General features: G+C 41.8%; 1 protein-coding gene across 1 annotated transcript in view; it reads left to right on the top strand.

The window, feature by feature from the left end:
• ACSS1 (acyl-CoA synthetase short chain family member 1) overlaps positions 1–25034 on the top strand; it is a 243539-nt gene that overhangs the window by 166033 nt on the left and 52472 nt on the right. The window contains exons 9-11 of the mRNA XM_082252543.1: positions 8632–8744; positions 10889–11015; positions 16827–16954. Of these exons, the coding sequence (XP_082108669.1) occupies positions 8632–8744; positions 10889–11015; positions 16827–16954 (368 nt within the window). The remainder of the gene's footprint in view (positions 1–8631; positions 8745–10888; positions 11016–16826; positions 16955–25034) is intronic.

The following is a 25034-nucleotide window of genomic DNA, read 5'->3' as shown; positions in this document are numbered from 1 at the left end:
TGCTGTATTGAATTCATTGATGCATATATTTATTTTGTCACAGTATTAAGCGCTGCGCATTTACTAATTTGATTTTTTATCACAAGGTTTTTTTATAGTCACCTTATAGTCACCTTGTGTACCAGCTGCTACATTGTTACATTTACTGTTGTTTTCATTGGTAAAAGATCTCTCAATCCCTCACACACAAAGAATATATTTTGGATTATTTAGTGTGGATTATATTGATGTAGGCGTTTTTAATTGCATGATCAACTGATAGGTTTAAATGTTCTCCAGGCTATACCACTCCTATCTCTATGATTAAGCACTAGGAAGGTCAAAACATGTCAGAGGGACATGGCCGAAGGGCGGGGACTGTGCCTACAACCAGCAATACACAATAAACTTACTAGTGGGATTTCCGTCGAGTGCAGTCTTGTTTTTCGAATTTGTTCTTTTATTTGGTTACCCTACCAAACAATACATTGCTTCCTTATGTTTCAGACCCCACATACCATACAGTATATTGTATGTCTTATAGGGTATACAATTGCAAAGAGCAGGTAAGTATAACTTCTTTTTTATTTTAATTTAAAAACAAAACTCCTCGGCAAGCCCTTTTTCATAGACCACATGAGGAGACACCAAGACTTACTAAAAAGCTAATCTCTTTCAATTTCTTAGTACCCTGGATAGCAATAGCTGGAAGTCACCCTCTTTCCTCTTTGATTTGGTCAAAGCAAAAGTGGCATGGATTATGGTGAATGAGAAATTAACAGCAGTTCTACAGAACAAAATAGATTTATTTAAAAAATATATGGGATCAATGGATACATTATCTATTTGGAGATTGGAGTGAGATCTGCTGTGTTGGGAAATGGTGTACCTCTGATCTTCAACTTTCCCCCTTTTTTTTCTCTTAACTTTTCTCTTATTCAAATCTTTTTCTTATCCTATTATTCTTCTAAACACCTTCTGGATTTGATTGTTACTTCCTAATTTTGAGTGATATGGAACACCTGTCTTTATACAAAGATGAAATTGCATTTATTACATTACCACTCTCCATTTAGTTATATATAAATTGTTAAACATGTTCTGATTTTCTTTTTTTTTTTTTCAAATCTTTTTATTCGTTTTTTAAACAAGTATAACAGTAGAACAGTATGAGACTATACACAAAGAAACAGTGTAATTTTTCAGGTCGTTCATGCATTTACATATTTAAAACAGTCAACTCACATGAATAGGCAATTAAGAAGTGTAATCATTACGATTCCCGATATGGAGGTATCAAGAGAAAAAAGAGGAAAGAGAGAGAGAGAGAGAAAAAAAAAAGGGGGGGGGACAAAGGAATAAAGAATATTACATACAATACCGTTGTGGACACGTATCCGACTCCCCCCGGGACACCCAACTGGGAGCACTTTTATGTCCCCAGGGGAGCCGGACGCCCCGCCCAACGGTCGCCAAGCCAACATGCTCTGATTTTCAACTTATTGTAACTTGCAATATGCACTATGTTGGCATTTGTCTTGCAAACAACCAACCTGTATAACTGGCATCTTTTGTACCTTGTACAAAACAACTAGTAAAAATTATTGGAAAAATAAAAAACGCCTTTAAAATCACTTTAAAAACAACCCAAAAAATGCTTTACAAGCAGTTGTTCATAGTGAGCAATAGCCTAGCTCAAATCTCAAGCATTAGCCTAGCTCAGGACAGTATTTTATAGGTGTTAACAAGTCTGCATGAATAAATAACTGACATGTCACAATATACAGCAGCAGTATTATTTTTCCAAAAGGTCTGCATTTTATCAATAGCAGTCCTTGAGCTCCAGACAAGTGGCTTTGCCTAGGCTTAGATAATGTCCTCAGCTTTAGGCAACATTTACTCAATCTTCTCTCCCCTAGTGATCAGACTGGTAGGCTGTAGCCTTGCAGCAAGTCACAAGTTGATAGAAGGCAACAGGGGCTGATCTGTGGCAGACATTTTTGAACACAGCCAAAAGCTGCACAGACATCAGGATTTACATGACTGTGCCATATATGAGGCAGCAGCTCAGTCCTGGAAATCGATGCTGGCCCTGGATGATGCCTGAACAAAAACGTCTTTGTTCTGGAGGGAAAAGCAGTTTAAAGCATTGTCAGGGGGGGTACTGATGGAGGTAATAATTCCTAGAACGAAATGCTAGGCATGCATAAATTAAACATTAAAAAAAATATATATATGATGTTAAGTCATCTGTAACAGTGGTACACCATAGAATGCTCAAAAGCCTGAACGTTCACCTTTTTCTTCATTAAAAAAAAAAAAAATTCTTCTAAAACCAAATTTGCAATTTCTCCAGCAGCAATCTCTTTTCATAGCTATATTACAAACCAAATATATAAATATAACTTATAGTTTAGAAAAACAGGAGCATAAAAGTATGACCTATCCACCCTTGATTTAAAATCCAGAGTGTCCCTCTTTAATCCACTGGACGAAATTAATTTGGTGAAAGCTTCTTTGTAAAAAAAAAAAAAAAAAAAACAACAATTAACCGCAAACCTGTCATCTATGCCCCTTTGTTCTATTAAAGGGACATGGAGATAAACTGCGACATAGATTTAGAATTTTTATAGATACAGTAAAATGCATAAAAAAAATAAAAAACTAAACAAAAATAAATATATAGTAAAAGTATTTTGTAGCCTTTGCAGTGAATACTTAGTGTCGTGAGTGGGTTAATTGTCATTACAGAGGGATAAGCATCATACGTATTAACCATCTCTGCCTTCCAAGGGACCTACTGTACCAATTACAGTTGAGCTTTGTTTAAGGAGATTTGAAGCGATTAAGTTACGGTAATTAGAGGGGTCTCATTTGCATGTACTTAGTCAAATTAATTTGCAGAGATTTGTTTAATATCTTTTTAATTTGTTAAGTGGTCCACGTGGATTCAGATGAATATTTGTTTACATACACAACCTACAAACTCCCTGCATGACAATATTTTTCCTCTGGCGCTGTCGTATTGGCTACTTGGCCACAAATCGTGGTTTAATGTATTAAAGGGTCCAATTAAGGCTGACCCTGGTAGGGGAAGTCTCCGAATGTATCTAATTCTGATCTTCTCAGAATAAGAATGATTAAGATTTGTGGGCAGCATAATCTCAGGATGCAGATAATGGGCAGCATAGCCTAATGCTGTGTAATAAAAGTAATTTGGTGCCCCAAAGCTCTTTATATATTCACTTTACTGATAAGGCAATGGATAATTCTCTATCTGGGATAAATGAGTTGACTTCGCTGAGGCTTAGTTAATTGCTCAAAATGGCTGCTTAGACTATAACGGTGCATTTGTTTACTTTGTGGATATGCCCTTTTTATTTGAAAGTAATATTATTGTATTGGATAAAGCTGCCGGTTTCATTGCAGAGGTGTACATATAATGAACTTTTACAGCAAACATATCATAAGAGAAGTGAAAAGAAAAAAAAATAAAGTGTTTTTCTGCAATTGCTGGCATCCTACTGAAAATGCCAGCTGCAAACAAATAAACTGTTGGTGCAAAGCACCTATCCCCTGCGCTCCGAGTGGTGCAATCCTCTGTCCAACTCGGCAACAGATTTGCAGATGTAGAGAACTATTGACACGGCAACCTTAGAATGCTTCAGCCTTGCAGCCCCTCACAAGACCAGGGTGGTCTGGGAACACAAAAAACGATAAACAAACACAAGGGCGAACCGGCCTAGTGCATTATCCTTTAAGCAGGTCTATTAAAAGTAATGGAATAAAAATACTCACAAACGAGTTCTTGATAAAAAAGCACATCAGACAAAGTTTAAAATCCTCAGCATCGAGATCGGGATTGGATCGTCATCCGAAGCTGTATAGGCTTACGCGTTTCGAGGCAGCGCCTCTTCTTCAGAGCCTTTTGAAAATGCCAGCTCTCTGCTTTTCTGCCTCCCCCTCCCCCACCTTTTTAACTTTTGGGCACCACTTTTTTTTTGAGTGAGGAGCGGGTACCTAGTTTTAAATGCTTGCTCCCATTTGCCTTTACCCCCCTCCCCTTTGATAGAAGCCTTCTGGGACATATTACATATCTCAGAAGGCTGCAGGACCTTTTACAAAGCGAAGCACAGCTCGTGCATGCGCAGTGGAAGGCTGGATATGAAGCCACAAGGAGTCTCAGCCAGCTTCCCACACTGGACATTATGGTGATGCTGGGGAGGGACCCAAAGACTGGCGAAAAAACAGGCCTGGGTGAGGACAACCCTGGATCTCTGGACAGGTAAGTGACCTTTTATTAAAAGTCAGCAGCTGCAGTATTTGTAGCTGGTCACTATTAACTTATTTTTGGGAACTTAAGATCCTCTTTAAGTGGCTTTCATTTCTTTTTTCAGTCACTTACCTTGAGCAAGTATGCAGCATGTTGTTGCCTGGCTGTCATGTTGATCCCCAGGCATCAGTACTTTCCAGATCACTGAACCAGAACAATGATCAGAAGTTCCGACTTTGCTGTATCAAAAATATATAAAAACTTTGTGCTAATGTAATTCGTAATTCTGTAGCTGCTTGCACCCTGATTACTCTCCTTAAAAAGGTGGTAATCCAAAAATGAAAACGAAAATTGGGTTAGTGCTTGCTATTATTACAAATCAGATTCTATCAAAAGGATCATCATATGATAACAATTAAGCAAAACAATACCACAAAGAAAATAAATAAAAAATGCTATCTTAAAATATAAAGTGATTCGTGCTCTACATGTTAAAAATGCATTTAAAGTGTTACTAAACCCACAACAGTAAAATCATTCTGTATATGCAGTGAAGCACGCTTGTTATACTCACTGTGGGGTAAATCCTCTGCATTGTGTAAAAAGGCTGTTTGACCTTCTCTGATTGTCCCCTTCTTCCACAGTCCCCAAACCATATTCTGATAGAACAAAGGCTTGGGGGACAAGCTGCACATGCTCAGTTTGGTGTGTATTGCTGGAGAGTTTTTTTTTCTTGGGAGAGTGCATGTGATCAGCACAGGGCCAATCAGCACTGTCCAGACAGAGGGTCAGGGGTCCTGCAGCAAGATAGGACAGTCAGAGTAGAGTGAAAACTCCTCCTACAAGCTTTAACCAGACACTAAGAGAAGACTGCTCTAACTGCTGATGAGAAAAGGTATTTAGCAGTCTATATTTACTAAAACTATTGCATTTCCATGTTCTGTGTACTGTGGGAGACCAGATATACTGAATGCAGGGTCCTGGGTTTAGTAACACTTTAATCACTTGCCGACCAGCCGCCGCAGTTATACGGCAGCAGATTCCCTCGAATCCCCATACCTGTACGGCGGTTCGCACGAGCGCTCCTGTGGGTGCGCATGTGCCGCTGGAGGCGCACGCCCATTCGACAGCTGGGCACCTGCGATCGCTCCCTGTGAAGAGAGAATGGGGGTCTGCTGTTGTAAACACAGCAGACCATTGTTCTCTCTGGTATCAACACAGAGCCCCTGTGTTCCTGCCATTTAGGAACACAGGTCTCTGTGTTGATATTACAAGCCCATCCCCCAGAAAAAAAAAGGTAAGCAAAAAACAAAATTACACCCAGCACATAAAATTCCACTCTCCCTAGAAAAAAAAAATGTTGAAGCCCCCCCCCCCCCACCCACACATATACACATGTATAAAGCAGGCGTGAAAATATACGTGAAAATATCGATTGCGATACACATGTTACAAATCACCGTGTGTGCCGGAGTGAGAGCAATAATTCTAGCACAAGACCTCCTCTGTAGCACTAAACTGCCGTTGCCTATAGAAAATATAGGGTACTGAAGTTTGTCGCCATTTCCCTGGCACACACAAATTTAGGGTTGGACATGTTTGGTATCTATTTACCTGGTGCAACCTGGTCTTTTATATTTTACCAAAAATATGAGTAGTTTACTGCGTTTGATAATAGGATAGCTCTCGCGCTAAATCACACAAAATATAAATGTTATACCAGTGTGTAGATCAAATAAATATTCAATATTAAATGATGTATAAATACATATGCTGCAGCTTAAACCACAAAATCAATATAAAAAAAGTGAAAAATAAACTCCCACAAGCTGCGCAAAACACTTCAAAGAAATAAATGTTCAAATAAATATTTGCAAAAAATACAATATTGCAACAAATAATCCTAAAAAATAAACACATATAAGGTGGAATTGTGCACAAAATAAATCACATAAAGTCCATTAATCAAATGGGCTAAAGTAGTGACAGGTGTGAAGAAAGGAGCCCTGTGCTCAATGTTGGACACCACTTAAATCCACCACCTGCGTGATCCCTCTCCCATCAGCTGGTAACTCACCCCAACAAGATGCCCCCCATTTGCATGGTCAGGGCTACAAGTGCAATGACAAAACACTGTTAAGTGTAGGGGTCCCCCTTAAATGATATCTCCTCTTGCATGTACATATAGGGAAAAACAAAGGGGAATCCACTAGTGTAATACAGTTTTAAAACTCAATTTTTAATTGTTAAAACATAGCAGTTGCACTCACATAAACCAAAATCAACAGCGCATGTAAAATATGGGGTTTGGGGTGTTCCCCACGTCCTCACCAACTCCACGCTAGTGTGCCAGACATGGAGGAATCGCCACCGCTTCACCCGTTCACTTCTCCGATCTGCCGTGTAGCCACGTCCTACCGTTTCGTCATTCCGTCTTTGTCAAAGTGGGGTCCCATTTGACCGCTGCGGGGTCTTAGTTCTAAGGTAAGTATTTCATAATGAGCTAGTATACAATGTATACTAGCTCATTATGCCTTTGTCTTTCAGGTTTTTATCTTTTTGATTTTTTTTTTTGGAGGTTTACAACCTCTTGAAAGACACCGTGGGCCACCAATGTTACTTGTGTCGTCAGTATTACTGAGTTCTTGTTCAAGAGGATTTGGAACTGTTTCTGAAAGTTTGTGCCACAGTTACTATAGCCATTGTTCTAATGCCAGCAATTGCAGGTTATTGTTGCCTTGTTAACTGTTCACTTACAATTCGACAATACAGGAATAATTTAACCCTTGTGTGCTGTTCCTCCAATTTTGGTACCAACCTCCTGGCCCCGCCCACACACTTGCAACAAAAACAACTCAGTACTGCTCATGATACTTTTATATACTTTTTATTTGCACTAACATCCTGACAATTTGAAATATCACAGACAGTACCCAATAATCCGGATTTTAGGACAGCTATTCTCTATCGTTGTTCTGTTTGTTACTAGAGTTCATTAAAAGAGAAGTATGGGAATTTTTTTTTAAACATACTTACCCGGGTGCATGCAGCATTGGTCCCCTGCTTGCTCTAAGACAGAGAACTGAACAATCAAAAACCACTGATCGCTCAGTTCTCAGTGCTTCCTGAGCAGACAGTTGATAACTGTCAGTCACTGTCAACTCTCTGCACCCCCCCCCCCCCATGATCGCTGGAGTACCGAGCTGTGGAGGGGGCGGGAGCGGCTGGCTCAGGCTGCTCTCAGTGGCTTGCTAGGAGGCTGAGCTGGGTGACGGTCTAGACATGTGAGTGGATACCGAACATGTGGTCGTGATCTTTTCCAGGCCTGGACCGGCGCTGTGACGTTAGCCCGCTGTCTGCTGAAAATGGGTCACAGGAGTCCAGAACGATCTGCACTCCTGTGATCCACAGGAGAAGTACAGCCAAAAGGGCTTTTGAAGTTTTGATTATGGACTGAGGCAATTATATCTAATATTTATTGTGTCAGATTCATGTTAAAGGTGATTAAACGGTATTCTTTTGTTATTGAGTTCCATTCAGAGTTCAAAGTGGGTGGTGTTAGTAAAATTCATTTTTGCAGGGGAAACTTTTTTTTTTTTTAAATAGTCATAGGGAAGCTTCATATTTTGTAATCGTGCTTGACCCCTGGAGCTGTGTGATGAAAATTCTTAGGTGATGGAAATCCTAATTATAACACTCTAATGATAGTTGCACCATATAAATTGATTCCATATTCCTGTGCAGTAAGTATATCCTGATGACTTATGCATTGTATTTACAGCAGGGTCACTAGAAATCTCCCTGGAACAGATATATGTACTTGTTTTATACCTTTCATAAGTGCACATGCCACCTCCTGTTGCCCTCCACACACCTGGTCCATAGTTTCACTTAGGCATGTATGTACTACGACCTTGACATTTACCACGCAGAACTCTTGACAGTAGGCTCTGAGGCTCTATTCACACTTTGCAATTTGGAATCGCCACAATTCTGCATGGTGTGCGTTTGGGTGCAATTATTCTTTAATGGCACCCGAAACGCGATGCGGTTCTGCCACAACAGGAACACTCGGCAATCGTGGCAAACTACACCGTGTGAAGTCTGTCACCCTAAAAGGAGCAGGAGCTTCTTTTCAGGCAACAAACGTACATAGAGCAGCTCATTCAAGCCAATGGCCTAGCCCTATGCGATATGCAAAGTCACACGAGAAACGGTCTTTGAAAGCCGCCTTCAGCGGGAACGCTTGTTCCAGCTGTGCTTGATGTAAAAAACTTGATATACATCCAAAATATTCAAACATGTTTACCTATTAAGTTGAAAATATGTCTAAAATGTGTTTCCAAATTGTTGATTAAGAGGTGTACTCTGCTTTACAGAGACTGGTGGAATCTGCATCTCCCCTCGTCCTTCTGAGCAAGAAGGTGAGGTTATCCCTGGTATGGCTATGAGGCCTTTCTTTGGCATAAGACCTGTGCTTCTAGATGAACAGGTGAGTGACAACAAAATGCACGCTTTAGAAAATATATAACCAGACAGTGATGTCCTCTTTATTGTAGTAGTGTAAAAGATGTTATAATGATACAGTTTTGAAATAAGAAAATAGTTACTATGAAGAAGAAGCTTAATGGGAATGGACTGTAGATGATAGTATTATCCATAAAGTGACAGCAGCAGGACTTGGAGCACAATGGGGTCACTAGAGGTGTCACCAGGTATGGTAAAACATGATGTCACTCCCCCCCCCCGGCATGGAGCCGGAATGGGATTTGGGGATGAATGAAGCCGGGATGGGATCAGGGGATGGATGGAGCCTGGATGGGATCAGGGTGGTGGATGGAATCGGGGGAATGGTTGGAATTGGGATGGGATCAGGGTGGTGGATGGAACCGGGATGGGATCGGGAGAATGCTGAGCCAGGATTATATCAGGGGAATGGAAGGAGCCGGGATGGGGTCGGGGGAGTGGATGGAACCAGGATGGGATCGGGGTGGTGGATGGAGCCTGGATGAGATCTGGGGAATGGATAGCGCTGGGATGGAATCGGGGTGGTGGATGCAATCGGGGGAATGGATGGAGCCGGGATGGGATCTTTGATTTGAGGGGGGTGGGGGTTAAAGGATATGTACTAGGGGGTGCTTTGGAAAGGGAGAGAATTTGTGCCGGGTGGGGGTGTGGGGGGTCAAACTTCAAATCTGCCCCCTCCTTCTAGCACATATCCTTTAACCCCCTTCTCCCTAAAATCACTCCTGGCAGCACACTTGTTACCTGCCCTTGTCCCCCCCCCCCGCTTCCCAATCACCATGTCCTCCTACTCTATAAGAGTCCTGTTATTACAGACCTCAGCTATGGGCAGGTGTCCCTCCTCCTCCCTGGCTCTTCCTTTCAGCTTGTGTATGTGAATGTCAGAGCCAAGGAAGAGGCGGCCGTAGTTCGGTTCCTGCAGCGAAAAGAGATGCGATTGTGGGGGGGGGGGGGGTGTGAGGATTCAGGCACTCCTCACATCGCGCGTAGCTGAGGGGATAGCAGAGATAGCAGGGGAGCCGCAGCGCCCTTCTCTATGGGGAGTCCGGTGTCACCCTCTGGCAGGTGTCACCCGGGTGCAGTCCACACCTCCATAGTGACGCCACTGTTGGAGCATACTGTGTAGTACAAGGGGTGATAACATTCCTCAGATGTTGAGAATTGGCTTAAAGTGGTTGTAAAGGGTGCAGGTTTTTTTACCTTAATGCTTCCTCGGCATTAAGGTAAAAAAACGTTCTATTGTCTTCCTCTCCCACTGGACTGGACTCAGTGAGAGCCATTGGCTCCTGCTGTGCCAATCAGATTCAGTTATCAGCATGTGTGGGGCGGGGGAAAAAACACAGCTCATTTCGGGATTGAGCCCACACATGTGCCACCATAGGAAGCAGCTGTCTATGGTGGCACACAGGGAAGAGAAGAAGCCAAGAGTGTTGGTGGGACACCCCAGAAGGGGAAGATCAGGGCTGCTCTGTGCAAAACCATGGCACATAGCAGATAAGTATGACATGTTTGTTATTAAAAAAAATAATAATAGTAATAATAACTTTACAATCACTTTAATCTTTTTTTATTTATTTTAATAAATCAGTAAACTGTTGAATGTGATCACTCTCATGCTTTCCCAAAGATTATATTACTTGCCTCTGGGTCTCTCCTTGACATGTAGACTACAAGAAGGAGTAGGAGGGCTAGGGACACTACTTGTTAAAAACTACATCAACACGTGAAGAGGCTTCATTTTATATATATATATATATATATATATATATATATATATATATATGTATATATATATATATATATATATGTATATATATATATATATATATATATATATATATATTTATTTATTTATTTTTAGGAGGGGGGGTTATTTTTTTCATGCCCAACCCCATACCAGGGTATTCAATTATTTATTCGTTGAACTTGATGGACATGTGTCTTTTTTTAACATGACTAAATTAGCATTACATAACATTCTTTTACCACAAGAAAGTTTAAACTCAGGAAGATAATGTCGGTAAGCCAGCGATCACTGCAAAATGAGGGTAATTAAAGATAGACTGTGTAGTAGGATAGTAAAGGGAAACTGTTCTTTCTTTTATTCACCAGGGTAAGGTCATTGAAGGTGGTGATGTTTCTGGTGCTCTGTGTATCGCACAACCATGGCCCGGCATGGCAAGAACAATCTATGGAGATCATCAAAGATTTGTGGATGCTTACTTTAAAGCATATCCAGGTACACATGTCAGCTGTAGTAGTGGTCAACTTATCTAAACGCCTAAAAACTATGGGTTAAACTGATAAACATGTACAATTATTGGTGCAGTATATGATTAGCACTGTTAGCGAACAGTACTGAGGCCCCAACTTTAAATCCCACAAGCACACTGCCTGTATCAGGTTTGTATGTTCTCTTATGTCTGCCTGTAGATCTAGAACTGATACAGTATGCACAGAGTTTGTATGTTCTCTTTAAGTGTGCATAGATCTCCTCTGGGACCTCCAGTTTGGTCCCACAATCTAAAGGCTTCCTAGCCGGCTGGTTGGCTTCTATCTAAAAATCAGCACTATGGTCCGTCCATGACTGTATCAATGTAGTAGGGAGTCTAGACTGTGATCATCTCTGTGCACTAGGACTGGAAATGCAAAAAAAAAAAATTAAATGAAATAAAAAAACCTTTTGTCTTAAACTCATTTTGATACGATTCTTTACCTACCACTGGATATATCAGCACATTTAGTTAGGAAGGCTGTAGAAACTCATTATTTCACAGAGATACACATAGAAGATCAATGGCCTGATTCCCCAATCTACAAAACACAATATTATTGTCCATAATTCTTTGAATTTATTTATTTTTGGTAAACTTCCAACATCTGATTCAGGGCTCCTAAACTCAGGGCAGAGTAAATAAATCAGGAGGACTGATCCACTAGCCATCCTATGACCACCACATGCTGTAAGAAATGCTTTCCTATTCATTAGTTAAACCAACAATTTTTGCTTTTACTTACAATTCATGTTTTTTTCACTTCCTGGTTGAGTGAGGAACTGGTGATACAACCAGGACCTCGCAGATGCAAAGTTAGTAAAATGCAAAGAATAAAAAGCTTTCAATTATTTATAAATATCTGTTCGTAGATATCTCTAGATTTCGATAACATTTCTAAAAGTGACTTTGTTGTATTTTTTAAGATAAGTGAAGCTGATCATTGGCCTCGCTTCCCCTCACTTCCCACCTGAAGGCTAGGAGGATAGGAAGAGTAACTCATGCTTCCTCTTTGTATACTCTGGATAGTTTTAGATATCCTAAACAGGATAAAAATTAAGGAAAATACAGTTTTGTGTGAATATATGAAAAAATTATTCTGAACAACTACTAATTGTTTTTAGCTCTTATTTATACCTCATTGTTCAGTTTCATAACATAACCCTTGGTCAGGACTGGTGTTATTTTTTTTTTTTTTTTTACTGTAACCAGAAGCATGAATGATTCAGAAACCCTGATACTGTAATGAAACCATGTTACCACCCTGGTTAATAATCAATATACTGAGTTTGTATTTTATTTCCATTTCACTGGCCTTCTGGAGATTAGTGTAATCAACAATGATAACCATGAATAGAGACTGATTAAAGAGACTATTGATAAAAGGGAGACAGACAGACATTCACTAAAAGAGAATTATATATATTTAGATATATAGGGGAGGATTTTCTAAAACTGGAGCAAACAGAACCTGGTGCAACTGTGCATAGTAACCAATCAACTTCTAGGTTTTCTCGTTAAGCATTAAGGTATTAGTCCACCCTCAAAACTAAAATCCCTGCATCTATAGACCTCCATGATCTAACACTAACCTATCTAGCCCTGTAAAGAAGAAATCAGTATACAGTGAGGGAAAAAAGTATTTGATCCCCTGCTGATTTTGTAGGTTTGCCCACTGACAAAGAAATGATTATAATTTTAATGCTATGTTTATTTTAACAGTGAGAGAAAGAATACCAAACCCAAAAATCCAGAAAAACGCATTTCAAAAAAGTTATAAATTGATTTGCATTTTAATGAGTGAAATAAGTATTTGACCCCTTCGCAAAACATGACTTAGTACTTGGTGGCAAAACTCTTGTTGGCAATCACAGAAGTCAGATGTTTCTTGTAGTTGGCCACCAGGTTTGCACACATCTCAGGAGGGATTTTGTCCCATTCCTCTTTGCAGATCCTCTCCAAGTCTTTAAGGTTTCGAGGCTGACATTTGGTAACTCGAACCTTCGGCTCCCTCCAAATTTTCTATGGGATTAAGGTTTGCAGACTGGCTAGGCCACTGTTTTTTGGGTCATTGCCATGCTGGAATACCCATCCATGACCCATTTTCAATGCCCCGGCTGAGGGAAGGAGGATCTCACCCAGGATTTGACTGTACATGGCCCTCTTCATCGTCCCTTTGATGTGGTAAAGTTGTCCTGTCCCCTTAGCAGAAAAACACCCCCTAATGCATAATGTTTCCGATTCCATGATTGACAGTGGGGATGGTGTTCTTGGGGTCATAGGCAGCATTCCTCCTCCTCCAAACATGGCTAGCTGAGTTGATGCCAAAGAGTTCAGTTTTTGGTCAGACCACAACACTTTCACCCAGTTCTCCACTGAATCATTCCGATGTTCTTTAGAAAACTTCAGACAGGCCTGTACAAGTTCTTTCTTGAGCAGGGGGACCTTGCGAGCGCTACAGAATTTCAGTCCTTCACGGCCTAGTGTGTTACCAATTATTTTCTTGGTGATTATGGTCCCAGCTGCCTTGAGATCATTCACAAGATTCTCCCGTGTAGTTCTGAGCTGATTCCTCTCCATTCTCATGATCATTGAAACTCCACAAGGTGAGATCTTGCATGGAGCCCCAGAACCGAGGGAGATTGAAAGTTATTTTGTGTTTCTTCTATTTGCGAATAATCACACCAACTGTTGTCACCCTCTGACCAAGCTGCTTGTTTATGGTTTTGTAGCCCATTCCAGCCTTGTGTAGGTCTACAATCTTGTACCTTACATTTGTGGACAGTTCTTTGGTCTTGGCCATGGTGGGGAGATTGGAATCTGATTGATTGACTGCTTTTGTCGACAGGTGTCTTTTATACAGTTAACAAGCTGAGAGTAAGAGCACTCCCTTTAAGAGAGTGCTCCTAATCTCAGCTCGTTACCTGTTTAGAAGACACCTGGGAGCCAGAAATCTTGCTGATTGATAAGGGATCAAATACTTATTTCACTCATTAAAATGCAAAACAATTTATAACTTTTTTTAAATGTATTTTTCTGGATATTTTTGTAGTTATTCAGTCTCTCGTTGTTAAAATAAACCTACTATTAAAATTATAGACTGATCATTAGAGATGTACCGAACGGTTCCCGGCGAACTTCGAACGTTCGCGTCGCCGCTGCGGGCGAACATATGCGATGTTCGGTACGCCTCCTATACATCATCATTGAGGCAAACTTTGACCCTGAACATCACAGTCAGCAGACACATTCCAGGCCAATCAGCATACCTCCCTCCCACCTCCTATAAATAAGCAAGGGCAGCATCCATTTTAGATCATTTCTGTGTTACTGAGAGCAGGGAACGTGCTGCTGCTGCTGCTGCTGTTATAGCTGGGGACAGTTAGTCAGTGTTCCCGGTCTTGTTAGCCAGTGTTCTTGGTACACTCCTGCTGTAAGGACAGCACCCCAAAAAGCCCTTCCTAGGGCTGGTATTTGAGGTTTTTTTTGGATATATATATATATATATATATATATATATATATATATATATATATATATATATATATATCTATTGTCCCCAAAAGCCCTTTTGAGGGCTGGTATTTGTGTAATTTTTTTTGTTCTGTGATATATATATATATATATATATTGTCCCCAAAAGCCCTTTTGAGGGCTGGTATTTGTGTAATTTTTTTTGTTCTGTGATATATATATATATATATATATTGTCCCCAAAAGCCCCTTTGAGGGCTGGTATTTGAGTATTTTTTTAATATATATATATATATATGTAGCATGTCCAGAACCAGAAAAAAAAGATCATATAGGTGTAAAAGGGGTTCCCACAATCCCTGTTCTACTGAAAAATTATCTTTTTTTTCTGGTTCTGGACATGCTACAGAGCTGAAACTTCACAGGTACACTTTTTAGACCCCCTAGACACTAAATCACACAAAGTTCTTAAAAATTGTCATTTTTGATAGAGAGCCAATTATTGGAAAAAAAAAAAAAACTTAACAAAAAAAAATTTTCTTTGGATTTATTGTCTGGGGGGTCTAAAAAGTGTACCTGTGAAGTTTCAGCTCTGTAGCATGTCCAGAACCAGAAAAAAAATAGAATCAGGGTTAGGGCTAGGGTTAGGGTTAGGGCTAGGGTTAGGGTCAGGGCTAAGGTTAGGGTTATTTTTAGTGCTTAGGGTTAGAGTTAGAGGGGTAGGGGTAGGGCTACTAACTCTAACCCTAAGTATCTCACCGTAACCCTAACCCTAGCCCCTAACACTAAACCTAACCCTAACCCTCTAACCATAACCCTAACCCTCTAACCTTAACCCTAACCCTCTAAGCCTAGCCATAAAAATAACCCTAACCCTAGCCCTAACCCTAACCCTAGCCCTAACCCTAACCCTAGCCCTAACCCTAATTTGTATTTTTTTCTGGTTCCGGACATGCTACAGAGCTGAAACTTCACAGGTACACTTTTTAGACCCCCCAGATGCTAAATCCAAAGAAATTTTTTATTTTTATTTTTTTTTAATTTTTCCAATAATTGGCTCTCTATCAAAAAATTACAATTTTTAAGAACTTTTTTTTGTGTGATCCCTCTCCGGCATGCCACAGTCCAGGTGTTTGTCCCCTTGAAACAACTTTTCCATTACTATTGTGGCCAGAAAGAGTCCCTGTGGGTTTTAAAATTCGCCTGCCTATTAAAGTCTATGGCGGTTCGCAATGTTCGCCGGTTCGCGAACATTCGCCGATGTTCACGTTCGCCGTTCGCGAACAGCGAATTTTATGTTCGCGACATCACTACTGATCATTTCTTTGTCAGTAGGCAAATGTACAATATCAGCAGGGGATCAAATACTTTTTACCCTCACTGTACATACCTTTTTTGAAGCCGATCCAATCCTGTCTCCAGCGACGGAAGCTCTGCAGAGGACGCAGCCAACAACAGCTATGAAATGAATAGGAAGTGACGTCACCCACAGACTTACTATGGGGCTTCCGTTGTTGGATGTGTCCACTGCACCCGCCTCCACAGTGAAGCCGGGGCTGACAGCTTGGCGTGGGATTGGGTCAGATCGGCTTCAAAGAAAGGTACGTATACTGATTTTTTTCTTTACTGGGCTAGATAGGTTAGTGTTAGATCATGGAGGTCTATTGAGTGCAGGGATTTTAGTGTTAGGATGAACTTCTACTTTAATTGAACAGACTGAAGTTAGAAGCTGATTGGTTACTATGCACGGCTCCACCAAGTTCTGTGTGGTCCAGTTTTAGTAAATCTAACCCATACTGTATTTTCAGGCAGCTTTTTGCACCTAAATTTGCAACTATTCATGAAACCCCCCCCCCCCCCCCCCATCCCAGTGCTCACAAGTATAACTCAATTACATTCCCTATGGATAGGAATCAGGATTGTGTCATAGACAATAATAACTGAATTGAGAACAAAGTTTACTAGGATAACGTAGGATCATATTCTGCCAAAGACCTATTTAATGGTGCACATCAGAAATAGACAGGGAAGCAGAAGATTAATAACCTGGAAAATATATTGCCATGGATATTAACATAGCTATATTGGGTTTACTCTGCAGTGTTGCTAATATTAAAATAATGCGGTATACTGTAATGTATACTGTAAATTGTGACCTAGTCACCTAAGAGAATAGATGGTGTGGTGGGGTTGTCCTCCATGTTTCTGCAAAGAGTAAGTACCAATCAATGTTAAAAGAAATAATTGTGTAATTATAATCTGGTTAACTTTTTTGTGTTTTTTTTGCTGTATAACTCTTCCAGGCTACTATTTTACTGGGGATGGAGCCCACAGGACAAATGAAGGGTATTATCAGATAACAGGGCGAATGGATGATGTAATAAATATCAGTGGTCATCGGTTGGGCACTGCAGAAATTGAGGACGCACTGGTAAATATGAAAATAATTAATGTTAACAAAGTTTCTCCTAAATATGTTAATTTCTTGCAAAAAAAAACAATTTGTCTGCCAATGTCTCTCAAAACAGACTTTTCATAATAATAATATTCAGCAATTTTTAGAAGACAAGCTCTTAATGCCCTTAAAACCAATGATTCTATCAGTATAAAACCCGCTGACAAAGGTGGCGGCATTGTACTCCATGATGGAAGCGACTATATCAAGGAGGCCAAAAGAATGTTGGGAGACACACACACATATCCCAAACCCATTACCTGATTTCACTAAGGAAGAAACTCACAGACCACATCATTACCAAAAGCGAAGCGTCTTTCCTAGTTAAAAAATACCATCACACACCTTACTTTTATCATTTGCCAAATGTACATAAATGCATTATCAATCCCCCAGGCAGGCTTCTATGAATAGCATTACCAGTGGGTTCTCTCTGTACGTGGACTATTTCCTGCAACTGTTTGTACTAAACTTACAATCCTACATACATGGGAACCGACCTACTCTTTGCTTTCCCTAGACAATCAATCATTGTACGCCTGTATCTTGCATGATGTCGGTATGCAGGCCTTACAACATTTTTGGAAGATACATCCATCCATCCCAACCAAATCCAGTTCATTCTAGACGCCACGCTATTCTGTTTGACACATAACTACTTCCAGTTCCAAGATTACTACTTAAACCCACGGCACAGCCATGGGAACTAATTTTTCCCCCTCCTATATGAACCTGACTATGGGTCACTGGGAGTCACAATACATATGGGCTAACAAACCCTTTCTGTCCAACATCATCTTTTACTGTCGCTACATCGATGATGTCATCATCATCTGGGATAGAGACACTTACAACATAGAGAAGTTCGTCTCCCTGCAATAACAACAATTTGAGCCTAACCTTTACCTTCGTACAAGACAACACACACTTAGCATTCCTGGACCTAGATCTATACCATGAAAACAGCTTTATCTATGCCAACAATTACAACAAACCACACATTACATTACGTTACATTAAACAGCTGCCACCATCCTTGCTGGCTCAGTAATATTCCCAAGATCCAATTATGTAGTCTCAGACACAGTTGTACTAAACAATCTGACTACCAGATCCAGAGCAAAACTCTCAAACAAAAATTTCTAGAAAAAGGATACCCACTTCCGCGCATCGAAAAAGCATACACTACATATCTAGACCCAGACACCTCAGTCAATAGAAATGAGAAGGCATCTAAAGTCATCCGCTTCACCACCCAGTTCCACTTCCACAACAAACATAAAAACATGGAACACATAGTAAATAAATATTAGCCCATACTACTACAAGACCCTCATCTGAAAGAGAGTATACCTACAAAACCCAAATTTGCCTACAGAAAAGCCCCGAACATAAAAGGGAAAATAGCATCTAGCAAATTGAAGGTCATGAAGCACATATCCCCATCTTTAAAATTATTTTCCATTGTTGGCATGTACCAGAGTCAGAAATCTTTGTGCCTCACATGCAGTTTTGTCCACCACGGACAAAAGGAATTCACAGGTAAAGGGAAAACATACAAAATACAAGAGTTTTATACGTGCTCCACTGAATACATGGTCTACTGCTTATGCTGATCATGTGGCCTATACTACATGGGCAGAACAATACACGCCCTACGTAGACGTTTCGGGGAGCACCACAGGCTCATTGAAGCTGGTAAAGACCAACATAGTGTCCCCCGACACTTCAGAGAATATCACTAAAAATCTGCCACAGGTCTAAAAGTATGGGTCATTGAATCTATCCCCGCCAGTTTCTCTAAGGCAGAGAGGTTCCAGCGTTTCTGCCAAAGAGAAAGATACTGGATCTATGCCTTAGATGTACTCTCACCAGGGAGTATGAACGAAGAGCTGGAAATCAACACCATACCCTAGACTAGGAGACACCGCCCCACATACTATATCCATTCAGATACCATCCACAAAGTTGTTAATTGTCTTCTAATGCGCCTTATATATATACCTTATATATACCTTCTATTAATACTTCTCACCCAGCATTATGTGTACTCTAGCCTCCCATACATATGTGTATATGTAATATTGTAATACTTTAAACACAATATAATACTCTTTTTTTTTTTTTTTTGGTAAAATAAAGAGATGATGTTGCGTTGAGTAAACAGATACCAAAAATGTCAAGACTAAAAATTAAGTGCACCCATGAAATAGCAACAAACTACAGCACCTACAACTTTTCATAGGAAAATTTTTAAAAGCCTTTCCAGGTTGTCAGTTTCAAGTTAATTAATAATGATTGCCCCAGAATTATTTCTCTTACTTGTGTGGTGCAGTTGCTGTTTACATACTGTAAGCTGGGGAACAGGTAGCGGGTGCAAAACTCCCTGGGATGAGCAGTCTTTAAGGCACAGATACCAAATCCTCTGATGTAGTGACAAACAGTGCAGTGTTTATTGGTGCTATATAGAAGTTTATAAACAGGTGCTGTACAGTGCTTTAAGGAAAACAAACAGGAATACTAAGAATAAACAAAATCCTAGCCGTGTCCCGGCGCTTACTACACACAATGTAGTCCCTAACTAACCCAGACTGAGCAAGCCTACAGCTTGTCAGCTTCCAAAGACACACACAGGTAGTTTTACTGACCTTCCGCTCTCATAGACAAAACGTTGTCTTTGTTCCCAGGCTGAGAGAGAGCGCTGCTGTTTGTCTCAGGTGAGATTAAATTGGCCTGGTGAAGAGGGCCAAGATCCGAACTGGATCATGGCTCAGAGATCCCTAAAGGTATAGGAGAGATGCCTGGGTGATGTATAAACCCCGAACAGGACTTTTCCTGGCTCTCTCTGGGACACTCTGCTACATATCCCCCCCCCCTTGTTTCAACCCCAGGGTTGGAACACCTGTGGCCAAACAGGAGTGAACACGGGACAGGGCATCTACATTCCCCATCTCAACGCCTGGCCTGTGTTTTACAGTGAAGGAGTAATCTTGTAGAGCCAAAAACCACCGGTTCACCCGTCTATTAGTCTCCTTCTTTTGGGCCATCCATTTCAGAGGAGCATGGTCAGTTATCAAATCAAACTGGCGCCCTAACAGATAGTACCTTCGTGCGTCCAAGCCCCACTTTATGGCTAAACATTCCTTTTCAATGACTGCATACTTTCTCTCATGTTCATTAAGCTTTCTGCTCAGGTATACGACAGGGTGCTCTTCCCCATTGTGTACCTGTGACAATACGGCCCCAATACCTACATCAGATGCATCCGTCTGAACCAAGAAATCCTTGGAGAAATCAGGGGAGTACAACACTGGCTGTGCACAAAGAGCCTTCTTTAAGACTTGGAAAGACTCCTCTGCTATTGGGGACCATTTCACCATTACTGAGTCTTTCCCTTTCGTAAGGTCGGTCAGTGGGGCAGCTAGAGTGGCAAAATTCGGGATAAACCTCCTATAGTACCCTGCAATTCCAAGAAAGGCTCTGACCTGCTTCTTGTTTGCAGGACGTGGCCATTCTTTGATGGCTTCTACTTTGTTTAACTGAGGTTTAATGACTCCACGACCAATAGTGTAGCCCAAATACCTGGCTTCCTCTAAACCAATGGCACATTTTTTTGGGTTTGCTGTAAAACCTTCCTTGAAGAGGGAATCCAGAACTGCCTGTACACGGGGCAAGTGAGACTCCCAGTCAGTGCTATGTACCACTATATCGTCCAGATAGGCAGCTGCATACTGTCGGTGAGATCTTAGGGTCCTGTCCATGGCCCTCTGAAATGTCGCAGGGGCATTTTGCAAGCCAAAAGGCATTTTTTTATACTGAAACGAACCCTCTGGGGTAACAAACGCAGTCTTTTCTTTGGCGCTACCAGTCAGGGGTATTTGCCAATATCCTTTGGTCAAGTCTAAAGTAGTTAGATAGCGGGCTTTGCCAAGTCTGTCTATAAGTTCGTCCACTCTGGGCATTGGGTATGTGTCAAACTTTGTCACTGCATTCAGTTTTCTGAAGTCGTTACAGAATCTCCAAGTACCATCAGGTTTTGGGACTAAAACGATGGGGCTAGACCAGTCACTATTGGATTCCTCAATGACATCTAGCTCCAGCATCCTTTTTACTTCATCACTAATGTCCTTTCTCCTAGCTTCGGGAATTCGGTACGGTTTGAGCTTGACACGGACCCCAGGTTCAGTAACAATATCATGCTGAACTGCTGAAGTCGTACCAGGTAACTCCGAAAATTTCTCTCTATTCCTTATCAGGAACTCTCTAGCTTCTTTTTTTTGGGAATAAGACAGGGTGTCTGGAACCGTGACCTCAGGGACCAGAGGGGACTCAGTAACCCTAGAGGTCACAGGGACGGACCTCGCAGTTAAGGCCAGCCTATCCTTCCAGGGCTTTAACAGATTAATATGGTAAATCTGCTCTGGCTTCCTTTTTCCTGGTTGATGCACTTTATAATTGACCTCCCCAACTCTTTCCAATACTTCGAAGGGACCTGCCACTTAGCTAGGAACTTGCTCTCGACAGTGGGAACTAACACCAGGACCCTGTCACTAGGTGAGAAGACACAGAGTCGGGCTCCCCTGTTGTATATTCTCTGTTGGGCTGCCTGGGCCTGCAGTAAGTGTTCCTTTACAATAGGCATGATCGTTGCAATCCTGTCCTGCATTTGAGCGATGTGCTCAATGACACTTTTGTGGGGTGTCTGCTCCCCCTCCCAGGTTTCCTTGGCTATGTCTAAAAGTCCCCGAGGGTGTCTCCCATAAAGCAATTCAAAAGGAGAGTATCCCGTAGAGGACTGGGGTACTTCCCTGATGGCGAACATCAAGTACGGAATCAAGAAGTCCCAGTTTTTTCCATCCTTGTCCACAACTTTTTTTAACATACTCTTTAAGGTTTTATTGAAGCGTTCTACAAGGCCATCAGTTTGAGGGTGGTATACAGAGGTTCGCAACTGGGTCACCTTAAATAACTTGCACAATTCTTTAGTTATTCGTGACATAAATGGGGTGCCCTGGTCCGTAAGGATCCCCTTAGGGACCCCAACGCGACTGAACACCATGAACAACTCTTTAGCAATGTTCTTAGCGGATGCAGTGCGTAAGGGAACTGCCTTGGGGTAACGGGTAGCATAATCTATGATCACAAGAATGTGCTGATGACCCCGGGCAGACTTGGGGAGTGGACCCACGAGGTCCATGGCGATCCTCTCAAAGGGCACTTCAATAATGGGTAAGGGGACTAAAGGACTGCGGAAGTGGGGTAGTGGGGCTGACATCTGACATACAGGACAAGATTGACAATAATTGTCAATATCTTTCTGTATCCCAGGCCAGTGAAACCTGCGTAACACCCTTTCAGTGGTTTTTTCAACCCCTAAATGACCTCCCAGTAAGTGTCCATGAGCCAATTCCAGCACCACTCGTCTGTAAGGCTTAGGGACCACCAACTGTTCAACAATTTCATCGTTCTTTTTATCTACACGATACAATAAATCCTCATTGCTGCTGAAAAAAGGAAAACAGGGCCTGTCCCCTGGTTCGCCAGGTACATCATTAATCATTACTACATTCTCCCAGGCCCTGGCAAGGGTAGGGTCTTTTCTCTGCTCGGTACCAAAGTTTTCCTTGTGTACATTAAGATCAGCAAACTCCAATGTACCCTCAGGGTCAGCAGAAGGTTGTCCACCTTGACTGACTGTGGGGACTTCCTCAGGCTCCTCCAGTTCTCCTGCCATAACAGAGAAAGGAAAATCCGGGGAACCTTGAGAGGGATCCCTTAAACCCACATTGTCGGTGATGGCCAGGGGTTCTGGCTCCACCACTGAGTCAGTTACTGTGACCGAGTCGGGACGATCCCACAGTTCCCAAAACTTAGGGAAGTCTCTACCAATGATGGCCTCATGCACTAAGTGGGACACAAGTCCGACCGAATGGGTCACCGTACCTAAATCAGTTTCAAAGCGAACAGTTGCTATAGGATACTCCCGAGTATCACCATGTACACAGATCACAGCAACTTTTTTTGCATTTAAATTCACATTTTCAACCTTTTCTACTTTAACCAAAGTCACTAGACTTCCCGAGTCCAGCAAGGCTGCAATAGGCTTATCATTAACAGTCATTTGGCATATGTGTTTTCCTACACCTGGCGCCGCAGCGCATGAAACAGCAGCAAACATAGACTGCCTTCTCAGAGACATATCACACTGCATGGGTTCATCTGTCAATGGACAGTTTGCTGCAACATGTCCCAGTTCCTGGCAACGGAAACACCTGATGTTACCCCAGTTAGGTTTGTTGACAGGCAGTGGCTTCCCTTGTTTGGGACGCCAAACTTCAGCTCTGGCACCAAAAATCCTCCCCCCTGTCTCCTTGCCATGCTGACCACCCACTTCCCCTGGAACAGTCTTACCGGTTGTCTGGGGAGACCGTGGCTTTGGGTGGAAAGTCCGTGCGGCTGTAGGGGTGGTGACCAGGTTCTCTGCAGCATAGTACCTCTCAACAAGCTCCACCAGGTTGTCTGCCGACTTGGGGTCTCCTTGACTCACCCACTTCTGCAAAGGAGTTGGTAATGACCTCAGGAACCGGTCCATGACTACACGCTCCACTATTTGTGGTCCAGACAAGGACTCCGGCTGTAGCCATTTTTGCGCCAGGTGTATTAGGTCAAACATCTGTGATCTTGGGGGCCTTTCAACTCGGAAGGACCAGCTGTTGACTCGCTGGGCTCGAACGGCCAAGTTGACACCGAGACGCGCCAGGATTTCCTGCTTGACCTTTTCATACTCTCCTGCATCCACGGACTCCAAATCGTAATAGGCCTTCTGCGATTCCCCAGTAAGTAAGGGAGCGATCAGTCCTGCCCACTGGGTTTTGGGCCAGCCTTCCCTCTCAGCGGTTCTCTCAAATGTAACCAGAAAGGCTTCTGGGTCATCATCAGCAGTCATCTTGGACAGGAAGCGACCAACATGGATGGCTGAGGAGCGGTCTCTAACTGTTTCTGATTTTACAGCAGGCTCCTGTGTAAGTGTCTGCACCATCTCAACCAGCACCTTTCTGTCTGCTTCTGCAGCACTTGCCAGTTTTTCAAACATCAACTGGGTTTGATTTTGTACAGCACCAATCTGTTGTTGAATCAAAGAGTTTGCTTGCTGCGTTTTTTCCTGTACAACACCAATCTGTTGTTGAAGCAAAGAGTTTGCTTGCTGTTGTGCAGCGTTTGCTCGTTGCGTTTGTTCTTGTACAACACCAATCTGTTGTTTAAACAAAGAGTTCGCTTGCTGTTGTGCAGCGTTCGATAACACCAACTGTTTGAGGATTTCCTCCATGTTTAGTCACTCCAGGTACTGGCCCTTTAAGTAGTAACTTACTACCACTGCCCGCAACCTCCACCATATGTAAGCTGGGGAACAGGTAGCGGGTGCAAAACTCCCTGGGATGAGCAGTCTTTAAGGCACAGATACCAAATCCTCTGATGTAGTGACAAACAGTGCGGTGTTTATTGGTGCTATATACAAGTTTATAAACAGGTGCTGTACAGTGCTTTAAGGAAAACAAACAGGAATACTAAGAATAAACAAAATCCTAGCCGTGTCCCGGCGCTTACTACACACAATGTAGTCCCTAACTAACCCAGACTGAGCAAGCCTACAGCTTGTCAGCTTCCAAAGACACACACAGATAGTTTTACTGACCTTCCGCTCTCATAGACAAAACGTTGTCTGTGTTCCCAGGCTGAGAGAGAGCGCTGCTGTTTGTCTCAGGTGAGATTAAATTGGCCTGGTGAAGAGGGCCAAGATCTGAACTGGATCATGGCTCAGAGATCCCTAAAGGTATAGGAGAGATGCCTGGGTGATGTATAAACCCCGAACAGGACTTTTCCTGGCTCTCTCTGGGACACTCTGCTACAATACACATGTAGGACTTATGCTGCAGTTGAATTTGTGTGTATACTCAGGGGGGATTAGGGTACTTTAAAAATAAAAAAAAATGGAAAATTATTTTTATTTACTTTATTAAAATGTATTTTTTTTACACTTTTTCATTTTTTTTTTCAT

The sequence above is a fragment of the Pelophylax lessonae genome (assembly GCF_965119305.1).
Source record: "Pelophylax lessonae genome assembly, chromosome: 3".
NCBI classification, from domain to species: Eukaryota; Metazoa; Chordata; class Amphibia; order Anura; family Ranidae; genus Pelophylax; species Pelophylax lessonae.
The sequence above is the reverse complement of the archived record's forward strand: the minus strand, read 5'-3'. Positions and strand labels throughout refer to the sequence as shown.